The sequence below is a fragment of the Hermetia illucens genome, chromosome 1 (genome assembly GCF_905115235.1).
Source record: "Hermetia illucens chromosome 1, iHerIll2.2.curated.20191125, whole genome shotgun sequence".
Classification (NCBI taxonomy): Eukaryota; Metazoa; Arthropoda; class Insecta; order Diptera; family Stratiomyidae; genus Hermetia; species Hermetia illucens.
In genome coordinates this window covers 97150521-97172685 of record NC_051849.1, presented here as the reverse complement: position 1 = coordinate 97172685, position 22165 = coordinate 97150521, and the positions used below count along the sequence as shown (strand labels likewise).

Genomic DNA, 22165 nt, shown 5'->3' with positions numbered 1-22165 from the left:
GTGTCGGGACTGTGAAGTCACCCGCATCTTCGAAATCGCGTCCCTGAGCAGACGCAGCATTCTCGAGTCGCTTATCCCTGCTTTGATGTCCAGTACAGATTCGGCGGGGAGTCATAGATTCTCCCCGTAAACCATCTCCGCGGGACTGGCCACGAACTCCTCTTGCTGGGCTGTGCGGAGACCGAAGAGGACAAAAGGCAAGGGCCGCGATCACGACGGATCGTCGCGAGCCATTAAAGCGGCCTTCAGCGTCCGGTGCCAACGTTCCAGCATTCAATTGGACTGTGGATAGTATCCAGTAGCCCTATGCCGGTTAAAGCCAAGAAGTTTTCCTAACTCCATGAAAAGAATAGATTTGAATTGCATTCCCTGATCCGTGCTGCTAGCGGCTGGAACACCAAAGCGCCGAATCCATTCTCGACAGAGGGCCCCGGCACATTATGGCGCTGTAATGTGAAACAGAGCTATTGTTTCAAGCCACCGCGTAAACCTGTCGATGATTGTGAGGCAATACTTGAATTCGTGCGCATCTCCAAAGGGCCGATGATGTCGAGATGGATAATGTGAAAGCGCTTGGTTGACCGAGGGAACACGCCTACTTCCTTTCGAACGTGCTTGTTGATTTTGCATTTCTGGCACGCGATGCACTGTCTGGCCTAAAAATGTACGTCCTTGTTCATGGACGGCCAGAAATATTTTTCGGTGACTAAAGGGTTCGTCGTCCTAATGCCTGGATGCGCAAGATCGTGAATCGGGTGGAATACTTCGCTGAGAAAATCGGCTGGAATGAATGACCCGGTCCCCTATTTGAAGTAAGAGTTTCAGCCGAAAATAAGATACTCCTTGAATTTATATTTGGAATCTACCTTCAGGCTTTAAAGCTCTGCGTCGTCTTTTTGTGCCTCGGCGACTGTCTTATAATCGACCGAGTCGGGGGATATGATCTCCGAAAATCGAGACAAAGCGTCTGCAACAAAGTAGTATAAATATGTATGTTCCAATTCACTTTCATATAAAAATCTTGCGGTCTTGGGAGGGCATGTATGTTTTAAGTTTCATATAAAAATCTTGTGATTTTGTGTCGGCCGGGTTGGGACGGGTTGTGTGCCTGTGTGCTTATCTGCCCTCAGTCTTTATATGTACTTTTCATTTTTAACTAACCAAACCATTGGCCGATGTGAGCAATTGATAACCAAAATATAGAGAGATTCTGATCTGATATTTTTCTTTATTTTAGTGATTAAAATCACAATCAAACACACGTACGGAAGAAGCTCAGTATCGTGAGTAAAAAAGAAAATAAAACTAAACAATTATGTGCACTGCCCGACTGGCATGCGATATTTTCTAAATTCAAATAAATTAATTTAATTCACTGTTCGCTACCACTAAGCATGCGCCTGCCTTCGGTCAAGGCTGGGGGTAGAAGAGACCGGTCATTCTCCATTCGGTCCCTCTGCCTTCAACCAACGGCAGTTTTCACCGCACGCGTGGAGAGCGCCGGTGGCGTCATCTAACCGCTCGCACTCGCAACATACGAAATAAATTTCGAATGCTGCCAATCCTGCTGCGCCACACGTGTTTGTTGGTGCGTGGGGCTTTGTGTCGGCCGGTTTGGCTGGATTTGTGTGCGTGTTTGTTGGTGCGTTGGGTTTTGTGTCCGCCAGCCGGTTTGGCTCGGGTCGTGTGCGTGTTTGTTGGTGGATGCCGTGTGCGTATTGCTTGGGTGATGGGAATTGCTTATCAGGTTGACATATTGGGGAGCGTGTGAATATTAGACCGCAGGTGAATATATTGTAAGTTTGAAAGCGATGGTTGTCAGTTGTGAAGAAAGATTAGAAGTGTTAAGCGATAAGCCATGTTTTGGATTGAGCGGTTATCGCACAGAGACAAATATTGTATATGTGAACAAGTATGGAAGAGTTTTAAAATTATCAACGTGAAGATTGATTTGGGTTATCTAGAGGTTTATATGACATCTGAGGATGGTTCAAGGGTGCTTGTACTAAGCTTAAGGAATGGAGAGGATTGCAAACCTAGAAATTTCGATAAGACATTTGCATTTCAATTCTGGCAACATGTTAAGATTGAAGTATTTGGTGAGTGGGAGGGTGATGAAGGGAATAGTGTATTTTTTTGCAACTTTAGTATTGTTGTTTCAGGTAATGGTGAAATTACGATGGTGGGAAAAGTGTTGCCAGGTTTGACTAGATGTAAAGCGAAAAACCGATAACCGAGGGGGCGTCCGTTCAACGGCATAGATGATGGTGATGTTGAATGGATGCAAAAATATGGAATAAATGAATTTGAAAGAGAGGAGGAGGAATTAAAGAGGTTCTTCGTCGAAATGGAAGTCATTATGATTATTATGGAGATGATATCATACGAATTCAGCGGGAGTTTGATCGAAAATTTTGAAAAAAAGACAAAATAAAAAATCTTTATCAAGTAAAATTATTGCAAAAGAGGCGGGGGAGTTTGGAAGATCTAAGAAAACTTCGCATAAAGAGTGGTTATCTGGAGGCTGTTGATGAGGGAAATCTTGAACTTGATTTAGCTGAAAGAGGATTTCAAATAGTCAATGATAAATTTTGAAATGTGTATTTCATTTTCATTTTCAAAATCATTTATATTTAAACTAAATGTCGAACATTAATAATATAGATCGAGAAAAATGAATGAAAAATCAATCTTACAATCTAACAAGGAAAAATGGAATAAACATTATGGCCGTGGGCACTCAAAGTTTGTTTAATAAATAACAAGCTATAATTAATATAACAAAATACATTACATTGAAAAATAATATGTAAGTTACCGGAAAATGGTCAAAAACCCGACAAGGTTAGCTTTGTCTTATTGACGAACAAAAAAATGTGTGTATCCAACCTGTAAAATTTTACGTTTGTTTTGGTTGCAGGATAAACATACGGAATAAATAAAAAAGATGATTTTTTTCTGTAAATATTGGTTTATTATTCATTATTTTTCTTTATTTCATAAGTTAAGTTTCGGATATTTAAAATCGAGACTTCAAAATGATTTCCCTCAATGTGTGTCTTCGTGTTTCGTTATACTATTTTGGGGGATTTTTTAATGAAAACTTGACGGCCTCCAACTTCATCCGATCTTTTAGGAAGTATAGGTCGGCATGATGGAACTTTTTGATGTCGATCCATGCAGCTAATATGTGATGCTGCAATTTTGGCACCTGGTACTCCCGTTGTTCTTGCTGCTGGTCCTGATTTTCTGTCATTTTGTTTGACGAACTTTACCAGCTGACTGATTTTTGATTTTAAAATTTTCGTTTGGTTTAGTAGAATGTTGATGGTTCATGGTAATGGATATATTTAACCGCAGATAATTGCGTTGTAAATTTGAAACTGATGGTTTTGTGTTTTAAAATTTACTAATATGAAATAATTTTGGACGATAACGACGGCAGGAAATATATGCAACTACATAAAATTTATTTACGAAAAGAAAAGAACCACAGAAAGTATTTCCTGAGAACGAAATATTGGACTACTTGAGATAATAAATTAATATAAATAGTGGACTTTATGAAAAGATTTTGTTATAAGTGAAAAATTGTCGTGAAGGATGGAATTGTTGGGCTGCAAACCGTTCATTTATATTAAAACGTCAGAGTTGAAAGTGGGAAAGCGGTACCATATCACTGGAGGAGAGAGAATGGAAACCCGGTAAGTTAGAATTTAGAATTAAACTTTTCTTCTGGTAACATTTTTTTTTGTTTTTTCTATAGATATGGACAAGCCATCGCCGTGGATTTGGAAGATAGTATGCGCATTCTACCATCGCGCTATAGTAAATGTAGCGATAAGGGGTTTGGACGACTTCAATGCGGGGAAGTTGTCCTTGAGTTGCAGCGCTGCGGCCAATTCCAAAAACTTGGAATTCCATCTTCACATATAGTAATAAAATATATGTTTTAAATAATAATAAAACATGTAATTTAGACTTAGATGTCAAAATTTATTATTATTAATATTCACAGAAAAATTACGTACAATAAAGAAAAAAACAAAATTTATTATTTACAATGAAAATTTCTTTTTTAAGGTTTTGTGTAAAACAAAACCTTATTAAAATCGATTCAATGTCTGTCTGTCTGTCACACGCATTTTTCTCCAAAACGGCTAAACCGATCCGAACGAAATTTGGTGGACAGATGGGAGCTATGAAATCCCACGCATACAGCGAGTGGCATAAATTTAGGTGGAGTTTAAAGGGGGGCTCCCCATACATGCAAAGGGGGATTCAAAAATTTTTTTCACCGGATATAGTTGTGTAGGGTGTCAAAGGTGAAAGGTCTCGATTAGTACTTTCCGAAACTGATATTAGTTTTGGCATAAATTACAAAGTGCGTGAGTAAGGAGTCAAAATGTACGCACTTGAAGTGAGACAGGACTCTTTTTCGGAAGCTACTCAAACTTAAAATCCGAAAAAAATCAGTGTGGTGCGATGAAATCTAGGCCTCAAAATATGTCCCATCCCGGTATCTGCTCAAATAAACTTACTAATAGTATATTACTACTTTTTAGAAATTTACTGAAAAACCCCCCTTAAATTCATCCTAGGACTTCCGAATTTTGTACCAGCATAAGGGACAATGTTTCGTATATATGTGCTAAATTTCATGGGAATCAAGCAACTAACGCCAAAGTTATAGCAGTTTAAACTTAGCAATTTCGCGCGAGTTTACTGCTTCCAAAGCCATGCAAATCAGATGCTGACGTCATAATTATCCGGAATAATTGACATTCGCGTGGAATATTAAAGTTACATTTATGAAGAATTTATTTATCTGCAGCCCTTTTTTAAGGTAGGTAAGGTAAGGTTAAGAGGGCAATGGAATTTTTAACTATATTACACGGAGCTGTTGTGCACTCGTCGCTCCTCACATCTTTTTCTTTTAGTTCAGCATTGAGTTCACAAGCGGTGTCGGCTCGTCGTGATCGGTTTCGTCACTTTATTTTATCAAATGTCTGATCAGGATGTAATCGCGAGACCTTTAAATCGCCATCCAGCGTATCAAGCCACCATTGTTTTGGCCGGCTTTTTGGTTGCTTACCATTGCTTTCGATGTTCTGACCAATACTGGTTGTTGAATTCCCGTTAGCGTGAATTACGTGACCACACCATCGAAAACGCCTCTCTTGCAGTTTTTCCACGATCGATGCAAACCCATATCGATCGCAGATATTCTCATTTCAGACGTAATCAAAACGTTTCACGCCACCAGTGCAATGCAACATCTTCGTCCCCATTACCGCAAGACGCCGTTCATTGTCCTTTATAGTCGGCTAACACTCAGAACTATAGAGAGCGGCAGACGCACGACATTGCAGTAAATTTTAGATTTGGGACGTGCGCTGATACGTCGATCACAAAGAACACCAGTTGGGGAATGCCACTTCATCCAGGTTGCATTAATCCGTGAAACAATTTCATTACGCAGTTCTCCATTGGTTGATAGCATTGACTCGAGATATTTAAATCGCTTAGTTCTGGCAATGGCAGTAACCTGCCCAGAAATGAGCAATTTCAATATCTCAATGCTATAAGCCAATGGAGAACTACGTTATGCTCCTCACATAGGGAAACACAAAACCTTTTATACCTGAAGCGTCAAGCTTCCGGTTTCCCGACTTGTTTTATTATTACATTTGATAATAATATTATTATTTTGAGTTTTAAATTTTTTCGGAAGGAATGTGTTTTATAGCGCGCAACATCCACTGTGGACATTACAGCGTAACATGTCGTGATAATTTTGTTTCACTGATTTTAGATTCGGACAGCTGTGATCTTCCAAATTGAATACCAGTGCAATATTTCCCAGCAAATCATCCTGCCATTTTTTTTTTCTTTGTTCCTTTGACGTAGATAGTTATATTTTTCATGTTTAGAAGTAAATATTCTTTCACTTCCCAAAATGTTGTTAGTCCACCTTCCCATTTCAATCCATGGTCCCAGTGTGCCTGGCATTGCAGCTCTTTTGATAGTGTTGTAAAACTGAAGGGAGGTTTCAGTATAAAGTGTCGATGAAAATTTTCGTTTACATTTACCATAGCTAACTCTTTGATGATGAAAGTGTTGTTGGATCCTTAAAATCCTTGCATGTCTGTCGATAACGAAATGGTGTAGTAATTTAGTGTAGTTTTTGAACTGAAGAAATGAGCGGGTTGTACTCTATCACAGGCAGGTATATCTACAGATGTTTTCATGTCTAACCTTATGTCCATTGAGCCAGATTTCATGGATTCATTTCGACGTGAACAATCAATTACTATAATTGGTGCAGATTCCTTATATTCGCTTCGTGAAAGTAGTGGTTGAGGTTGTACACCGTAATAAGATTGTTGAAAATTGCAGTACATATCATAAAGAAGAGCGAATCGATCACGGGAAAACTTAATATTCATATCGTCATAAGGACGCGATGCGGAGTTTAAATGTATTTTGATATTTGTTAAATCACAGTGATCAAATTTGCTTGCATCTTTGTCTTTGAGATTTTTCCAATTTGTCTGTAAAGCTAAAATAACATATCGAGGTTTTTCGAGTTGACCCGTGGTTCTCACATTCCACACCTGATCTGTTGTTGTGGGTAGAACCGGATATTCATACAGTTCCCAATTTCGAAAGCTTATTTGAATCGGATGTTTCGATCCAATATATTTCAACATTGACAATTTTTCAGCGCCATCGGGAACATGGGGCACCTTCCACTGTAATTTCTAGTGCGAACCAAAATTAGCTCGTGTTTAGCGTTTACAATAATTTTGTAGTCGTCGGCAAATCCCAAAAATTTTCTTAGCGGAATAGAAAAGTTGAAGTAACCACTTGATGGCGTGATAGATTCGTTCGGTGACCAGCCGATATTGTAAAGTATTTTACTTTCGTTTTCATTAAGTGATACACAATTTTTTAACTTCGATGTTATTCCAACATTTTTGTTTCGATCGATTTCTACTCCATTCAGTTCATATCTTATCTCATCAAATAGGAAAGCTATACTATCATTCGTTAATTTAGCTAGTGCTAATATTGTTCCATCTGTTTTAGTTAAAGCGCCTTCAATGTAAATGAAATTCTGACTCGGCAAAATATACAAATCCTGCTGTTGTATGGGTATGCGGATTTCATCACTGGAGTTGTATAATAATAAGAATGGAGAGTAGCTATGGTATTCGATTTTTGACATACTATTATCAAAACTGATTTTACGTGTAACGTTCAGGATATCGCTCATTATTTTTGTTTCAATTTGAATCCTAATAATTTTAGATACTGTTTATTTTGCAATGTTAATCGCGGTCTAGCTCGATCAAATGAAGTCCCCCTTGGAGTTTATTATATCTGCGTTTTGAACAATCAGCCTAAGAATTAGCGTGCTTATTCGTTTGAGGTTTACCGGTAAATAAATGACGTTACTAGGAACCTCCACTATTTTATAACCTGGCCCTACTTCAGGTGAGAATTCATGGATTGTGTGTGAGGGAGGATTATTGATGGAAGAATTTCCAACTATGTTACACTCAATCCGTATTACATTCACTTTACTTATACTTACTTGCTTTTTTGAACCAGGATTTAAAAACAACCCTAATCCTTTTCTGTGCGGTTTTGAATGCAATACTCGGCCTAACGTTATCTCCTCCATTTTCTGGTTATGGCGCTTTTTTTCCTTTAAGGTCTTTTTAGCATTGGTAGCATCATTAACAGCTTTCGCTATTCCCGCAGCTCTAGCTGGTAAAGCATCAATAGCCGATAATCCTGCGAAAAGAGAAACTAGAAAAGGTACTCCACCAACTTTAGGAATGGGTATTATTCTTGGAGTCTTGGGAGTTTTCTTCCGTCCCTTTGTTATATTCTTCGCTTTCATTGTGTCGGATTTCTTTCTTTTGACAATCCTTCGGACTTTGGAAACAATTTTTCCAAATTTCGGTTTATTCTTCATTTCCCTTCCTAATTTTACTTTAGCTTTCATCATGTTGATTACAAGTAGTGCGTTAGCGCGTTCTGACAATCCTGCGTTTTTCAGTTAATATTTTATCTAATATATGACGTTCGGCCGTTTCTTTAAATTTTGAATATTCTCTTTGCGTCTATGTATGCGTATAATCCTTCTCGGTTCAACAACTCTCGCTGACTATAGCTTTTTGTAACATCGTAATTACTTTCACTCTTGTTGTTTAGTCAAACTGATAATGCGGCTTATACAACCACATTAAAAGTTGGTGGTGGAAAGCACTGATATTACAATTGAAAGCTGTATAGCTAAACACAGCAATTTATTGCCTAATAATATTCGGGGTATTATTACGGGTTCTTCGAACTGCGGCAAAACTAACGTTATGCTTTCTCTATTGAAGCACCCAAATGGCATAAAATTTGAAAATATTTACATCTTCTCGAAATCATTAAATCAACCCAAATATGAACATTTGAAGCAAGCTGTTAAAGCTATTTCCGGATTGGGCTTCTATACATTCTCAAATAATAGTCAAATGATTCCGACTGAAGAAGCCAAATCTGACTCTGTTTTCATTTTCGATGATATTTCCAGCGAGAAACAAGATAATATTCGATCATATTTCTGTATGGGATGACATCATAATATTGATAGCTTTTATCTGTGTCAAACATATACAAGAATACCGAAACACCTTATTTGGGATAACGGAAATTTTTTGATTATATTCAAACAGGATGATATGAATTTAAGACACATTTACAATGATCACGTAAACACCGACATGACTTTCGAGCAGTTTAGAACCATTTGTGCTGAATGCTGGAATGATAGATATGGATTCTGTGTAATTGATGAAGACAGTTCTTTAGAGAAGGGTCGATATCGAAAGGGATTCGATATATTCATAATACTATAAAAGCAAATCCACAGTATGGAAAGAACCCCATATCTATTAAAAGCATCATTACCAATTTAGCAGTTCAGAAGCAGTTCAAAGCAGTTCAGTTCAAAGGATCAGTTTGATGCAGCTCAATAGCTGTTTAATACAGTTCGATAACAGTTCAATACGGTTTGAGTGCAGCAACAGTGAGGACAGTTCCAAACAATTCAAAAAAGAAACAAATCGATTTAGGTGCTGCAAAAATCAGTTCAAAATCAAACTAGAACCTATTGAAAGAATATTTCAAAACATTTTAGATATATTTCAAAATTTGACCAATTGCATCTGTTGCTGATTCCATAAACAATGGAAAGAACAAAGCTTGAAAAACAATTGCTCAGTGATATTGTAAAGACAACCGATTCAATAAGGAAAAAATATCAACAGCTGAAAGCTAACAAGGCCGGAACAGAGATTCAGTTGGAAGAAACATTTAAGCCCATTACGGGACCCCTCAAAGAATTTGTTAAAAAAGCTAAAGTATTGCAGGAACAAGACATAAAAAAGAGATTAAAGAAGAGTCTTCATCAGCTCGTATTAAATGTGGAAATGAGGAATAAAAGAGAGATCGTGTCTATGAAGAAAATGAACACAAATTTTAAGCCGAAACCTAACCTTCTTCTACAAAAGCTGTTCGCCAATATGTTGCCACTCCGGAAGGGCAAGAATATCTGGGAGAATACCTGAAGCAAAATCATTTTTCAGATATTGCTAGGCAATATCTAGATATCAGCCATCTGTAATTGACAGTATTTATGGGGTATATAGGGATGACAATAATGGAAATCAGTGGAAAATAGGAAATTCAGATTTCCCAATCGATGGTAATCATATAATTGTAGATGAAAAATGATACATTGGAACTCGGGGTTTATATGAACTGCTGTTTATGAAGTATCCAGATGAAACAATATATTCCGACGAAGATTTAGAGAATTATAAAAGTATTCTTCTACACACTAATGCCCACTGGCGTTCTTATGACAGTAGCAGTCAAATCAATGGAAATCGAAGCTTTAAATATACAAGAATAATTTCTAAATTGTTGAAGAGAAATGAAGGAAAAAGGTTAACACGAACCCCTAACATTAAATGCAAAAACCATAATTTAATACAAACATCTAACAAACAGATTGACTATATATAATGGGATGATCCAAATGAACTAGTAAGTCGATTGCGGTTAATTCATTGCGTCACAGCAAGCCGGTCTCAATAATCATAACAATAAAATTATATCAATCATTGAGGAATTGAAAGAATCGCAAATAATAGAATAAACATGCAGCTCACATTATTTATTAAATGGGTGTTGATAAATTTGGTCGATTTTTAAACGATACTGGAGGAGGAAAACGTGGTTTGCAAGGACTTCAATGATCCTTGGGTCCTCAAGGTCCTATAGGTCAACAGGAGCCAACGGGTCCCCGAGGTTCGGAAGGAAAACCTCGTAATGATGGTCTATAAGGTTTGCGTGGTGCGGGATTTAATAAAACGGAAAGCGGTGATTACAACATCAAATTCAAACAACTCAAGAATCTTGGATAACCCATTGAGGATGCTGATGCTTCTACAAAGAACTACGTTGATATTAACATTGAGAAACTCAAAGAATATATAGACAGACAAATTCAACTTGAAATTGACGAACTTACAAAGCTATGATGACAATTCAAAGTTATACCTTAAAAACAACAAATACAAATGTCAATCATATTACGAAATTCAGTTCATTCTAAAATGAGTAAACGGCAAGTAGTCAACGAATTGCATACGTCAGCTTGAAAAAAATTTAAGTGACATGAGTCATAATTAAAGGTTTGGATGACTTGTGGCAGGCCGATTTAGTTGAAATGGGAGCATATGCTAGCGGCAATACGGGGTTCCGTTTCCTTCTTACGATCATCGACACGTTTTCCAAGTTTGCATGGACGACTTCCATCAAAACAAAAAGGGGCAAAGAAGTTGCTATAGCAATTGGACAGATTCTGCAACGAGGACGCATTCCTAAAAACCTACAAACAGACGACGGAAAAGAATTCTACAATAAACATTTTAAAAATGTTATGGCAAAATATCAAATAAACCATTATTCCACGTATAGTCCACTTAAGGCATCAATTGTTGGACAATTCAATCGTACCTAAAAAATATGAGGTGGAAAGAGTTTAATATGAATGGAAACTACAAGTGGATCAATCAAGTCGATGATATAGTTGACGCGTACAATAATAAAAAACACCGAACAATTAAAATGGCTCCGTCTGCTGTGAATATTTCCAATGAAAAATTACTCCTGTCTACCGTATACAACAACATTAAAGTGATGGGTCCATTTAAATATAATGTGGGTGATCATGTTCGAATCAGTAAATACAAGCATGTATTTGAAAAGGGCTACACACCCAATTGGACCACGGAAATTTTCAAGATTCGCGAAATTCGTATTACCAATCCCGTTACATATCTATTAGAAGATTACGAAGGAAATAAAATTGAAGGTGGTTTTTATGAGCCTGAACTATTGAAAGCTGAGCATCCGTCAATTTATCTTGTGGAAAAAATATTGAAAAGGAATGGTAACCAAGCGTTTGTGAAGTGGCTAGGGTTCTCAACGAAACACAATTCCTGGATAAATACCAAGGATATGATATATTAAGATTCACAATGAAACACTGTAATTTTGATTGAAGAATAAAATTTATTTATTAGTTAATCTTTTGTAAAACTGAACAAGGTTTTTCATTTCATTTATTCTCCTACGAACACTATAACATTCACAAGTGTCTGGTCCGCATTTGGCATCGTCATATGCCGGCAGCTCACGTAATGTTTTCCAAATTGGTTGAGTTTCTGCGGCATATCAGCGTAGTGTTTTCGAAAACGTATAGGTGCTTATAAATTGGTTAAAGTGCTCCGTAAGAATTAGCATTCTGTTGGTGCAAAAAAAATGTTTCAACTCCTCAATAGAACGTTGAAGGTCGTCGTCCACATCGTTGTTGTTTTTATTCGCCGTCGTCATTTTTAAGTCGTTGTGCACAGGCTCGCGGTTCAAGCAATACTCATAGAATAGGTTTACTTCATTTTCGTCAAGTCCAGAAATTCTATATTGCTCCTATAGTTTGGATCTGCCTGCTTTATTACTCAACTTCGCCATTACTGAGTATTCTTTCGGTTTCGCATTGAATGTGAGCGCATTGAATAGTTGCTGTCATATGTACATCGAACTGTTAAAATTTTGTCGTCATCGAACTCTACCATAATTTAAAGTGCCTGTAATATTTTCGCTCTCGATAATTCCAGCTATTTTCATCTCCTTCTTAATCAAATCTTCCCGAAATCCTTCTATTGCTTCATCGACTGTAACATATCTTCTAAACGGTTCTGCTGTTGTTGTTGATGTTGTCGTTGTTCTTACTGCTGGCTGTATTGATGAAATGTCCGGGCATGATGATTATGAAATAGCAACATCGGCATCTTTTTGAATCGACGTGTTCGTTTCTGTTGAAACTGTACTAACAGTCATAAGTCGAAAAGACAATGTCACTTGCGCTGTATTGTTATCAGGTAGCATGAGATTAAACGCTAAATTGTTTGTACTGTGGTTTACACTAAGGTTCACCACTGGCAATGGGCTACCTAGAAGAAAAGGCACACCAAAACCTAACACAAGAAGTATATTTAAAAACTCTATTCTATTCCAATTTTCCAAAACCAAGTAATTGTATATTTACCGTCATGAGATCTATTTATACTGCTCTGAACGATTGAAATTACCTACCCTTTCGGCTGCTTCTATTCCACAAAAAGAGAGAGAAAGGAAACTTTTTTTCCAGTCTACATCCATTTATTATTGTTATTATATGAGTCATTTTATTTTAATTTACATCCATTCTTATATTAAAATGTCCCCAAGCATACGTTCTAACCCCGTCCTCTCTTATGAATCGCTTATCATCTGGGTAGTTTAATGACAATTTTATTAATACATTTTGTATACAAATTAGGCATCTTAGACCTAAATATAAACATGTTACCTCTAAATATTTTTTTTCTAAATAGACAATCACGATAATCATCTAAACTTAACCATCCATTATTATTTTCTTAACTCCTTTAGCTTTTTTAACAAAACCGTCATTTTCCACGCTAAATGAATAGATTTTAGATCTTAATCCTATAAATTCTGTCATTATCTTACCATTATTTTCATCCTTCATCAAACTCAAGACTTTAGCATTTTTCTGAGGAATATTATATATATCATCGATAGCATATTCTGAGATATCAAATTATGCATCAATATCAGACAAAATATCTTTGTAGACATCTTGCTTGTCATTATACTTAGGTTTCATATAATGGTAGTGAAAATCATACATTTTGAGTTTTGACAGATCAAGGACAGTAAATCCTAAATACATTGGTTTATCATAGCAAGTAAATACTCTATCCATTTGGATAACTGCCATGTTTGGTGTAAATACAGCTGCACTGTGAAAATTGGGTTTCGAAATAAGCACTCGAGTGCCTGAATGTCTGCCTCGACTCTCTCAATCCGTAACAATTTTTACGTCCTTTCTTTTGTCGATGTTTTCCATTGTTTTGCCATAAACTGCATTATTCAAAAGTCTGAAAAAATGTTCTCAAATGGATTTTTACTCATTTTCCTGTAATGTGTATTTAAATCGATATATTCCTTCAGCCAACTGGATTGTTTAAACTGTAAAATCTTGTAGATGCGAGTCAGTTTCAAACCATTTTGAATGCATTGATGCAGATTCCGATAGTGAATAACATGTTTTTGCTTGTCTGTTAAATCCACAATCAGTTTGTTAGTTTTCGAATTATGCAGGGTTTTATTTTCTGGGCATTATGGCAAATCATTGTGCTCATCATGTTTTGGTATTGGATACTCCAACTCGGTTCATGTACATATCCAATATCCGAATCTGCTGCAATATTCAAAACATCAAAATCATCTATATTTTCAATCCACTTGAATTCAGCATAGGGAAGCGGCTGTGACATGCCCATCCGTATAGATTATTAGCATCTACATACATTAAATATTTGGAAAGATCCACTTCTTTATGGTTTTTCATATACTTATTATTTCAAGTTGAATGGCGATGCGAACATTGCGTAATACTATTATAATACTAATTCGTCTTTTCACAAAGTGCATGCATTTCAATATCTGTGAAAAGTTCCAGCTTTATGGATGTAATTTTAAGCAGCGCATCCCATGATAAGCCAGGAGTCGTATAATATTGACAAGGGTCAATTCCATATATATTTTTACAAATATTTCGAAAATTTTCAAAAATATCTGTTAGAAGCAAAACATTTGTTTTTAGATGCAACTCCAAATAATCCCACATAATGCCACAATTGAATTGCTTCCAAACATTGACAATCTGCTTCCTTGGACTCAGTGTTTGACATCTTATTGAAAAATTTCTCTCGAGATTGTAGAGAAGTTTCATTTAGTCGACCCCAAGAGTTTATGTATTCATAAGGAACACACCCTTTCGCGTAAGAAGACTGAATTTTTCGCTATCTCCATATACCCCTGAAACAGTTTTCAAATCTTTAGGAGCCAGATTGTTTACGAGTGCATCAAGACTGCTATGCATAAATCTGAACGAATCCAAAAATCTTAATTCAATGGTTTCAGAATCATTAAGGGGTATTCTTTTGGGAAGCGAAACGTACAGTTCCTTATTAAAGAGGTATTATTGAAATATCTGCATCAATACTTGCCAGCTCCTTGACAAACAAATGACAATCATACTATGAAAAGTTATGAAATAGAATTGGGAAGAATTTTGGAACTTGAAGCAAAAGATTGCATGAGTTATGAGCCGGACATCTATACTTTCCGGTAAAGTGACAATGTTCACGAACTCTATAAATACCCAGCATTTTTTTACAAATGCAGCATAGAGTTGCTTCTCTTTGCGTTTTTTCCTCATCTAAACTCAAAATATCTATTGATTTGTGTTTCTGTATATGCTTTGTATAGAACTATTTTAAATCATATACTAACGAATTTATACATTTTTGTAGGAAATCTGGTCCCTTGTACATTCTAAACTTATCTAAACTAGAATTGTAACAACATTTAATATAGTAGGCGAAAGCACACGATATATGCTCTTGAATAGTTGTTGTTGACGATGATGCTGGATCTGGCTGATAACTTTGAATATCTTGAAGTAGACATTGGAAATCCGCATAAACTACAAAAGGTACATCTATTTGTTTCTCGAGATGTAAGGTTGTGTCGAAGGTTGATTTCTCCGGGGACACCATTTTTGTTACAATTTTACTGCAATCGTGTTCGTGGTTCTTCAACTTTTCCGCTAAATAAAAATGCTGAAGGCATTTATTGCATACAAATATTTTAGAACAGTGCGACGTTTGTTGGTCTCGTATTAATCTATAGAAAATAAAATATATGAAAGGCTCTGAAAGAAAGAAAAAAAAAACTAATCTATTATATTTCTCTTATATAGGTATAGAGCAGAAATGATGGTCCACTTCAAGCAGTAAATATCTTTATTTCTCACGTTTACACATGCACGTTTTTGAGCTATGTGCTTTGAGGATGGAATAAAATTCGTTCCCCTCGGTGGTTTGAACTCATTTAGGTTTAATTTACAATGAGTTAACCTTAAAGCCCATCCACTGTCCTTCTCTTGAAACACTATTTGTGCCGTCATATTATTAAACGCGGGCTCTAACTTACTAGCACTCAATATTGCATGCATCTTTGTATTAAAAGATTTGATGCTCACAACACATTCACTGTCCTCATTCATCACTTTTATAAATTCAACAAAAAGTACAATGTTAGGATTGAATGTCATGCGCTGCTCTAACGCATTAGGAAGGTATTCCAGCAAAGGAGCTTCCATCCTCTTTAGAAACTCGGTGGCATTCAAAAGGGCCTCGTCCATGTTTTCGTATACCAGGGTCTCAATCCGGTTACTAAAACAACCTTTCATTCTTTTCAAGTTATCATCAATTGCCTCAGTCGCGTTTCGCTTGCGCGAATTTGTTCGCAGATGAAACCGCCACGACGAACTTCCTACTTCGATTTGGAAAAATTGGCAATATATAATTGATATATACCATAACAATCAATCAGTTTTTTTATTGTTTACAAAATTTACAAATTCTAATTTAGCATAAACTTTTTAGAAACGCCTACCCACAATGAGTTGTTATTGTTCCCACTTACGAATTGTCTCCCTTCAGTCAAACTTGCACTTAGTACGCACGGCAACACACACACGCACAATCAGGTTTATCTTTATTATAACTTAACACGCAAATTCCAATTTATGCTGACGGCAACACAATCAGTTTTCTCGTTCGTTCGTCCATATTGACTTGCGCGAATTCGTTAGAAATTAACGTAACTCAACTATTTATATTAATTTATTCGATAAGCAATTCCCATCACCCAAGCAATACGCACACAACCCGAGCCAAACTGGCCGGCACAAAACCACAAGATTACATACGAGTACATGGATTAGAACATACATGCCCTCACAAAATCGCAAGATTTTTATATGAAAGTGGATTAGAACATACATATTTATACTACTCAACAACATTGTCTTTACCAGACACATGTTTGATATCAGAAGTAAACTGGCTGATATAACTCAAGTGCCTAAGTTGGCGAGGAGACGCTTTATCGGGCTTTTGCCTAAGCGCGAATGTAATGTGGTCCGTGAACACAGTGAACGGCCCGCCCTCAAGGGAGAAACGACAGTATTATATAGCGAGGTACGCGGCGAGTAGTTCACGATCGTAGGCGCTGTAGTTGCGTTGAGCTGGGTTTGAGATGTTGGTGCAGAGCGTCGCGTACCGCAGTATCTGAGGCATCGATGAACACAGCTTGGGAAGCATCTGGCTGAGGAAATGCCAGCAGTGTTGCCTTATAAAGCTGTTGTTTGACTGTCTCAAACGCATGGACGGCCTCCGCAGACCACGCAACCTCGCGAGAGTCTTTAGTTTTGGGCCCAGACAAGTAGGCGTTCAAGATCGTTTGATAATGAGCGGCTCTAGGCAAGAAATATATAGAAATTTAACATGCCCTTCACAGATCCTTCACCGTGGTTGGTAGTGGCAAACTCGTAATCGCCTCAACCTTGGATGGGTCAGGTTGGATACCGTCAGGGGTAACTAAGTGCTCGAGAAATTTCACCTGCTTCTGTAGAAATCTGCATTTTTCAACGTTTAAGACAAGTCCGGCCTCAAAGAGACGTTGAAAAATGCTCTAAGTGCACAGATTCGGAAGCGACCAAAATATCATCCATGTATACAAAACAAAAGTTGAAGTTTCGTAAAACCTCTGGACAGCCTGCGCAGCGTTGCACTAGCCGAAAGTCATCCTAGTAAACTCCAAGTGTCCGAAAGGTGTGCAAATAGCCATTTTCGGAATGCCTTCGGAAGCTACAGGGATTTGGTGGTACGCCTTGGCTAGATCCTAAGTCGTCAAAACACAGCAATTCATTAGTGAGTGCGCGAAATCATGGATGAGTGGTATGGAATATCGGTCTGGAACTGTCTGAGCATTCAGACGCCTACAATTTCCGCATGGCCGCCATTTGGTTTAGGGACCATATGAAGCGGAGAAGACCAACAACTGTTTGATGGTTTGCAGATACCCTGTTTCATCAAATTTTCAAACTCCCTCTTCGCAACAACAAGCTTCTTAGGTGAAAGAGGACGCACCTTTGAGAACCGCTTGGCGAAACTACTTTCCGAATGCAATGGTCGGCAACGTCCTCGAAAATTGTCGGGAGAGTGTCATCTCAGCAGGTAGAAATCTTCCCTGACGTCTGTAACGAGGTTGCGGAGTCTATTAATGTCCTGTTCTGCAAGTCAATCAGAAGCCCATAGTGACGCAGGAGGTCTATGTCGAATATTGGGATGCTGATGTCCACAAAAATGCGTGGCTGGGAGTAGAGATTTTTCCTCGCGCGACATATTCCTCCGAGATTCCGGGAGAGCGGAGAAAAGAAACGACCTACCGGAGCGGAAAACGGTTGTGACTCAACTGAATTCGCGTCTGCCGACGCAACAATTTCCGCAGTCACGCGAAAAACGGTCTTCCAGAGACCGGATGGAGCAAATGTTAAAATTCTGGGACACTCTCGCCGAACGTAGTAAAATTTATATTCAAACGCTAATAATAATAAATGATAACAATCAATGAAATTGTAAAAGAAAATGAAATCAACAAAAATAAAAAAAATATAGTTGATAAAAGGAAATAAATAAAATGAAATGAAGTTGCCTGTTCCCGGCGTTGCTCCTATTCATCCACAGCTGCAATTCTCGGACCGGCTTCTCAAGGGTGGTAATCACCGTATATCAGAAGGGAACAAGCCAGGAACAGCGAGCACTAGGTGGGATACGATCTGGTAGATCTCAATCAAAATGAATTGTTGTTAGAAGAACTGGCAGCTGCGAAATTCTTTTGTCTTTGGAGTCTTTTGCAGTGTCCCGATTGTTGCCGAATCTCGTTGACAATATGATCAGCTTGTCGCGATTATGACAATGCCTATCGACATAGACGAGGAAATATTTCCCGCGAATCCACTGGTTTGCTGTTGTTGGCTCAATTTATGACGAAATATCTTGCCGAGTGCAGTTATTAAAATGTCTCAACAATTCGGTCTAAAAAGAAAATGCCAGTTTATGTATTAATGGTTCATATAAAGCACAAGTAATCCTGTATCGTTAAACGACGAATCTTGTCGGAAGAAATGCAAAGTCACGCGCCCTAACATTTACTATTATTTTTCACTTCCCGTGAGCACTGTTTATTACTACCGCACGGGGTCGCGAACATTCTATTCACCGGTGCTACTCAACCGGGGTCACCACTTTAGCTGCCTCGTATATTGGTTATGGGAATTTCAGAACCTACTAGCTTAATAATGAGGGGGAATGACAAGAAACCCGAGTTATGAGTAAACGTTTTAATTTTATTTATTGTCGATATGGTTTGCACTACAAAGGGTCAGGTAGATCCCAACGCCTGCCCTTGTCTCTTATTCTATTCAGTTAAATGTTATTCTTTATCTTTATGCTCCTCTCCGATCGGCGGACGTGACTCCTCCTTTTAGATTCTGTTCACCAAAACTGTCATTCCTGACATTTGTCGCCCCAATCTCATGTCAGTCCGTCAGCTGTTTCTGCGGCCATTGAATGCAGCTTGCCTCCACAGTAACATAGCTGATTATATACGGCATAATACTGGCTGGTATCACGGTATTCGTGTTTAAATCAACAGAGTTATAGTACATCAAACTAGTACTTTTCATGAGAGAATTAACAGTTACTATACACTCATTACCAATTGGAGACACACATACTAGAAAGATGGGCTTTTCCTTTTATCGTCTATTCGTTTCAATTAAATCAAAATACAATTCTAAATCCACTTTACTTTAATTAACTGGCGGTTATCACGAGAGAGACCTGAATGTTTTGATCTTTTTTCACACTAGTCTCCTGTCAGGCCGTCAGTTGTGTCCGCGACAGTTCAATGTTTGGGCAGAGGCGAATTCATCATGGCGATGAGCTCGTGGTTGGTGTATAAGACGTGCTGTCGGTTTAATCACTATTAGTGAGTTGTAGTATAAGCCCTAATTATGTTGGACTTAAGACACCTTCAAAATTGTCGCTCATTTGGCAACGTTGACTATACGGACTTAAGATGTGTGTCAAGTTTTCACTAACGTCCATAGATGAGTCTGTTTTGTTTTGAAATTAGTGTTGCTATCAAATTTTTCTTGAGAGCACTTCCAATTAAACTCAATAGGAAATTAAACCTATCCTTATTCATTCTACAGTTCTTAGAAAATTCCACAGGATCACAATTCTTCATTTTTAGAAACGTGACTTTAAAATAACTATTTGTGTTCCGATCGCGATTCAATTTACGGACGCTACACGGTGAAGAATCCTGTTAAATACTATCAGCATGCAGCCAACCAACACGGAAAAGGTTATGCAAACCTGCATCGCTTTATACAACTTTATAATGATAGTTGACCATGTCAGGCGCAGTTATTTTTTGTTCTCAATATGCTGACTGAGTGGATGAGGATGGCAATGAGAATTTGAGGAGATGACGTGAGGAAACATACACTCTCGCATCGATTCAGCTATCATTGACACAAATTATTGTGGGTCAAGTTTTAAGGCTAAAACTATAGAAATTATAACCAAATATTTAACGACATAAATTTTTTAATTAAAATCAGTTTTTTTCTTGAAAAATATAACAAGGAGCATGTAAAAAATTTTTTAAAAAACTAACAAATTATTAAACATAACACACAATTTATTTGGGCCTCTTAATGTTAAAAAAAATATTACAAGCGACAAGGTACTTCGTGAAACTATTGCGGTTGAAAATGTAAATTTTCCTTACAAGTATTTTTGTTTTAAACCAAAGAAAAAGCGAAGCAGCTCATTCTGTGCTTTGTCTTTATTTACCTCCATTATTTCCGCCAATAGAGTCACTAGATATATAAATACATAAGGAGTGAAAAGATCATAGTCTTGTACAGTAAGAGTTTGATCCTATGGTGAGACGTTCCGAGCGAAATAGTTTTTGTAAGCTGAAATAGGTTCTGTTGGCAGCCATCTCTCCGTTACGTTTTTTGGGCAGGCACCCTCGAGTTTTCCAAGAATTGTCGAATAGCGTTGATTTTTTATTATAAAGGGGTGGTAGCCACCAATATTTGAGTTTATAGTTGTTTCTTCCGAGTCGATGTCTATCTGTCACAATCGATTTATTCGTAAACGGCTGAACCGATTGTCAAGAAAATTGATATGAGCGTGTGGTCTATTGTTGTCTTTATATGGAACAAGTGGCGCTATTTCGTGTTAAGTTGGGGGGGGGGGGGCGGTCTGGTTGCTCCTCATACATGTGAATAGAGAGGAAAATTTTTTTTCTCAGAAATGAAAGGGCTCAATTAGTGCTTTGGAGATTGGTCCTATATTTGATGTCGGGTGAAACATAGGGGAATGAGGGCTCAAAATATTACTCGCAAAAAAAATCACAGTTGTGCACCTCTACGAAATCTAGGCTCCAAAATACATCCGGTTCCGATATCTGCACAAATAAAGTTAATAATAGTATATTTCCACATTTTAGAAATTTACCCGGCACCCCCCTACATTCTGTGAAAAAAAATTTTGCAGCCTCCTTTCACCTGTATGGGCAGCCCCCCCTTAAACTTAACACAAAATGGCGCCAGTTGCTGCATGTAAAGGGAACGGCAGATCACGTACTCTTACCAATTTTCGTAACAATCGGTCCAGCCGTTTCCGAATAAATCGGGTGTGACAGACAGACAGACGGACAGACAGACATCGAATCGATTCTGATAAGGTTTTGTTTCACACAAAACCTTAAAAAATGAAAAACCCTAGAACATTTAACATATTTTCAAAGCTTGGTTCAGTTGTTAAGTACAGTAAGTAAGGTAAAATATTTAATATTCAATAAAAAATGATTATAGTTAAAAAAAAAACAGGAACGTATATTTATTTGCATTTAACTCATTTTAAAGTCAGTAATAAATTTTGAATCTGACTACAGTGCGCGCAATTTTCATTTTCGCATAGACTTTCCTTGCAAGTATCCCCCATATATTCTCTATGGGGTTAAGATCAGGAGTTCGATGTGACCACTGCAACATTTTTGTTTGTGATTTAAAGATCATTTCATGTATGCAGAAGCGTGTACTGCGACGTTGTCATATTGGAAATTCCAGTCACTGTTATTATTCTCATCTAAATACGGATTCCAAATGGCTTCCAGAAGCTCACTATAAATTACTGAGTTCATTTTGGTTGCCCCCAAAACTACAACACTGCCGCCTCCAAAGTTGCGACTCATTCGAGGAGCTAAATGCGCTAAATTCAGCTGGGCCGTAAAAGTTGAAGTTCTTCTCATCCGAAAAAATGACCGCCTTCCATTCTTCTTCCCATTTGATCCTCGATCTAGCAAATTTGAGACGGGCCTTATTATGTGTCGGTGCTTTAGCAAGCTTTTTACATTTAATGCTGTTATCAGTGTGGAAAATCTGTTGCACTTGTCTTTTTTTAATAGGAAGAAAATTTCGACATGATATGGAACGAACCAAAGTTTATTTCTAGTACCTTCCTCCTTA

The 22165-nt window shown here is 37.5% G+C and overlaps 2 protein-coding genes across 2 annotated transcripts in view; both read left to right on the top strand.

Annotated features, from left to right (window-relative positions):
* The window catches only part of LOC119650546 (phosphatidylinositol N-acetylglucosaminyltransferase subunit GPI1), a 92654-nt gene that overhangs the window by 54974 nt on the left and 15515 nt on the right, over positions 1-22165 (top strand). The window lies entirely within an intron of this gene.
* Positions 1774-2690, top strand: LOC119650561. The gene is made up of 2 exons (XM_038053371.1): positions 1774-2099; positions 2163-2690. The coding sequence occupies exons 1-2, from the start codon at positions 1859-1861 to the stop codon at positions 2231-2233; spliced, it is 312 nt and encodes a 103-aa protein (XP_037909299.1). The 5' UTR covers positions 1774-1858; the 3' UTR covers positions 2234-2690.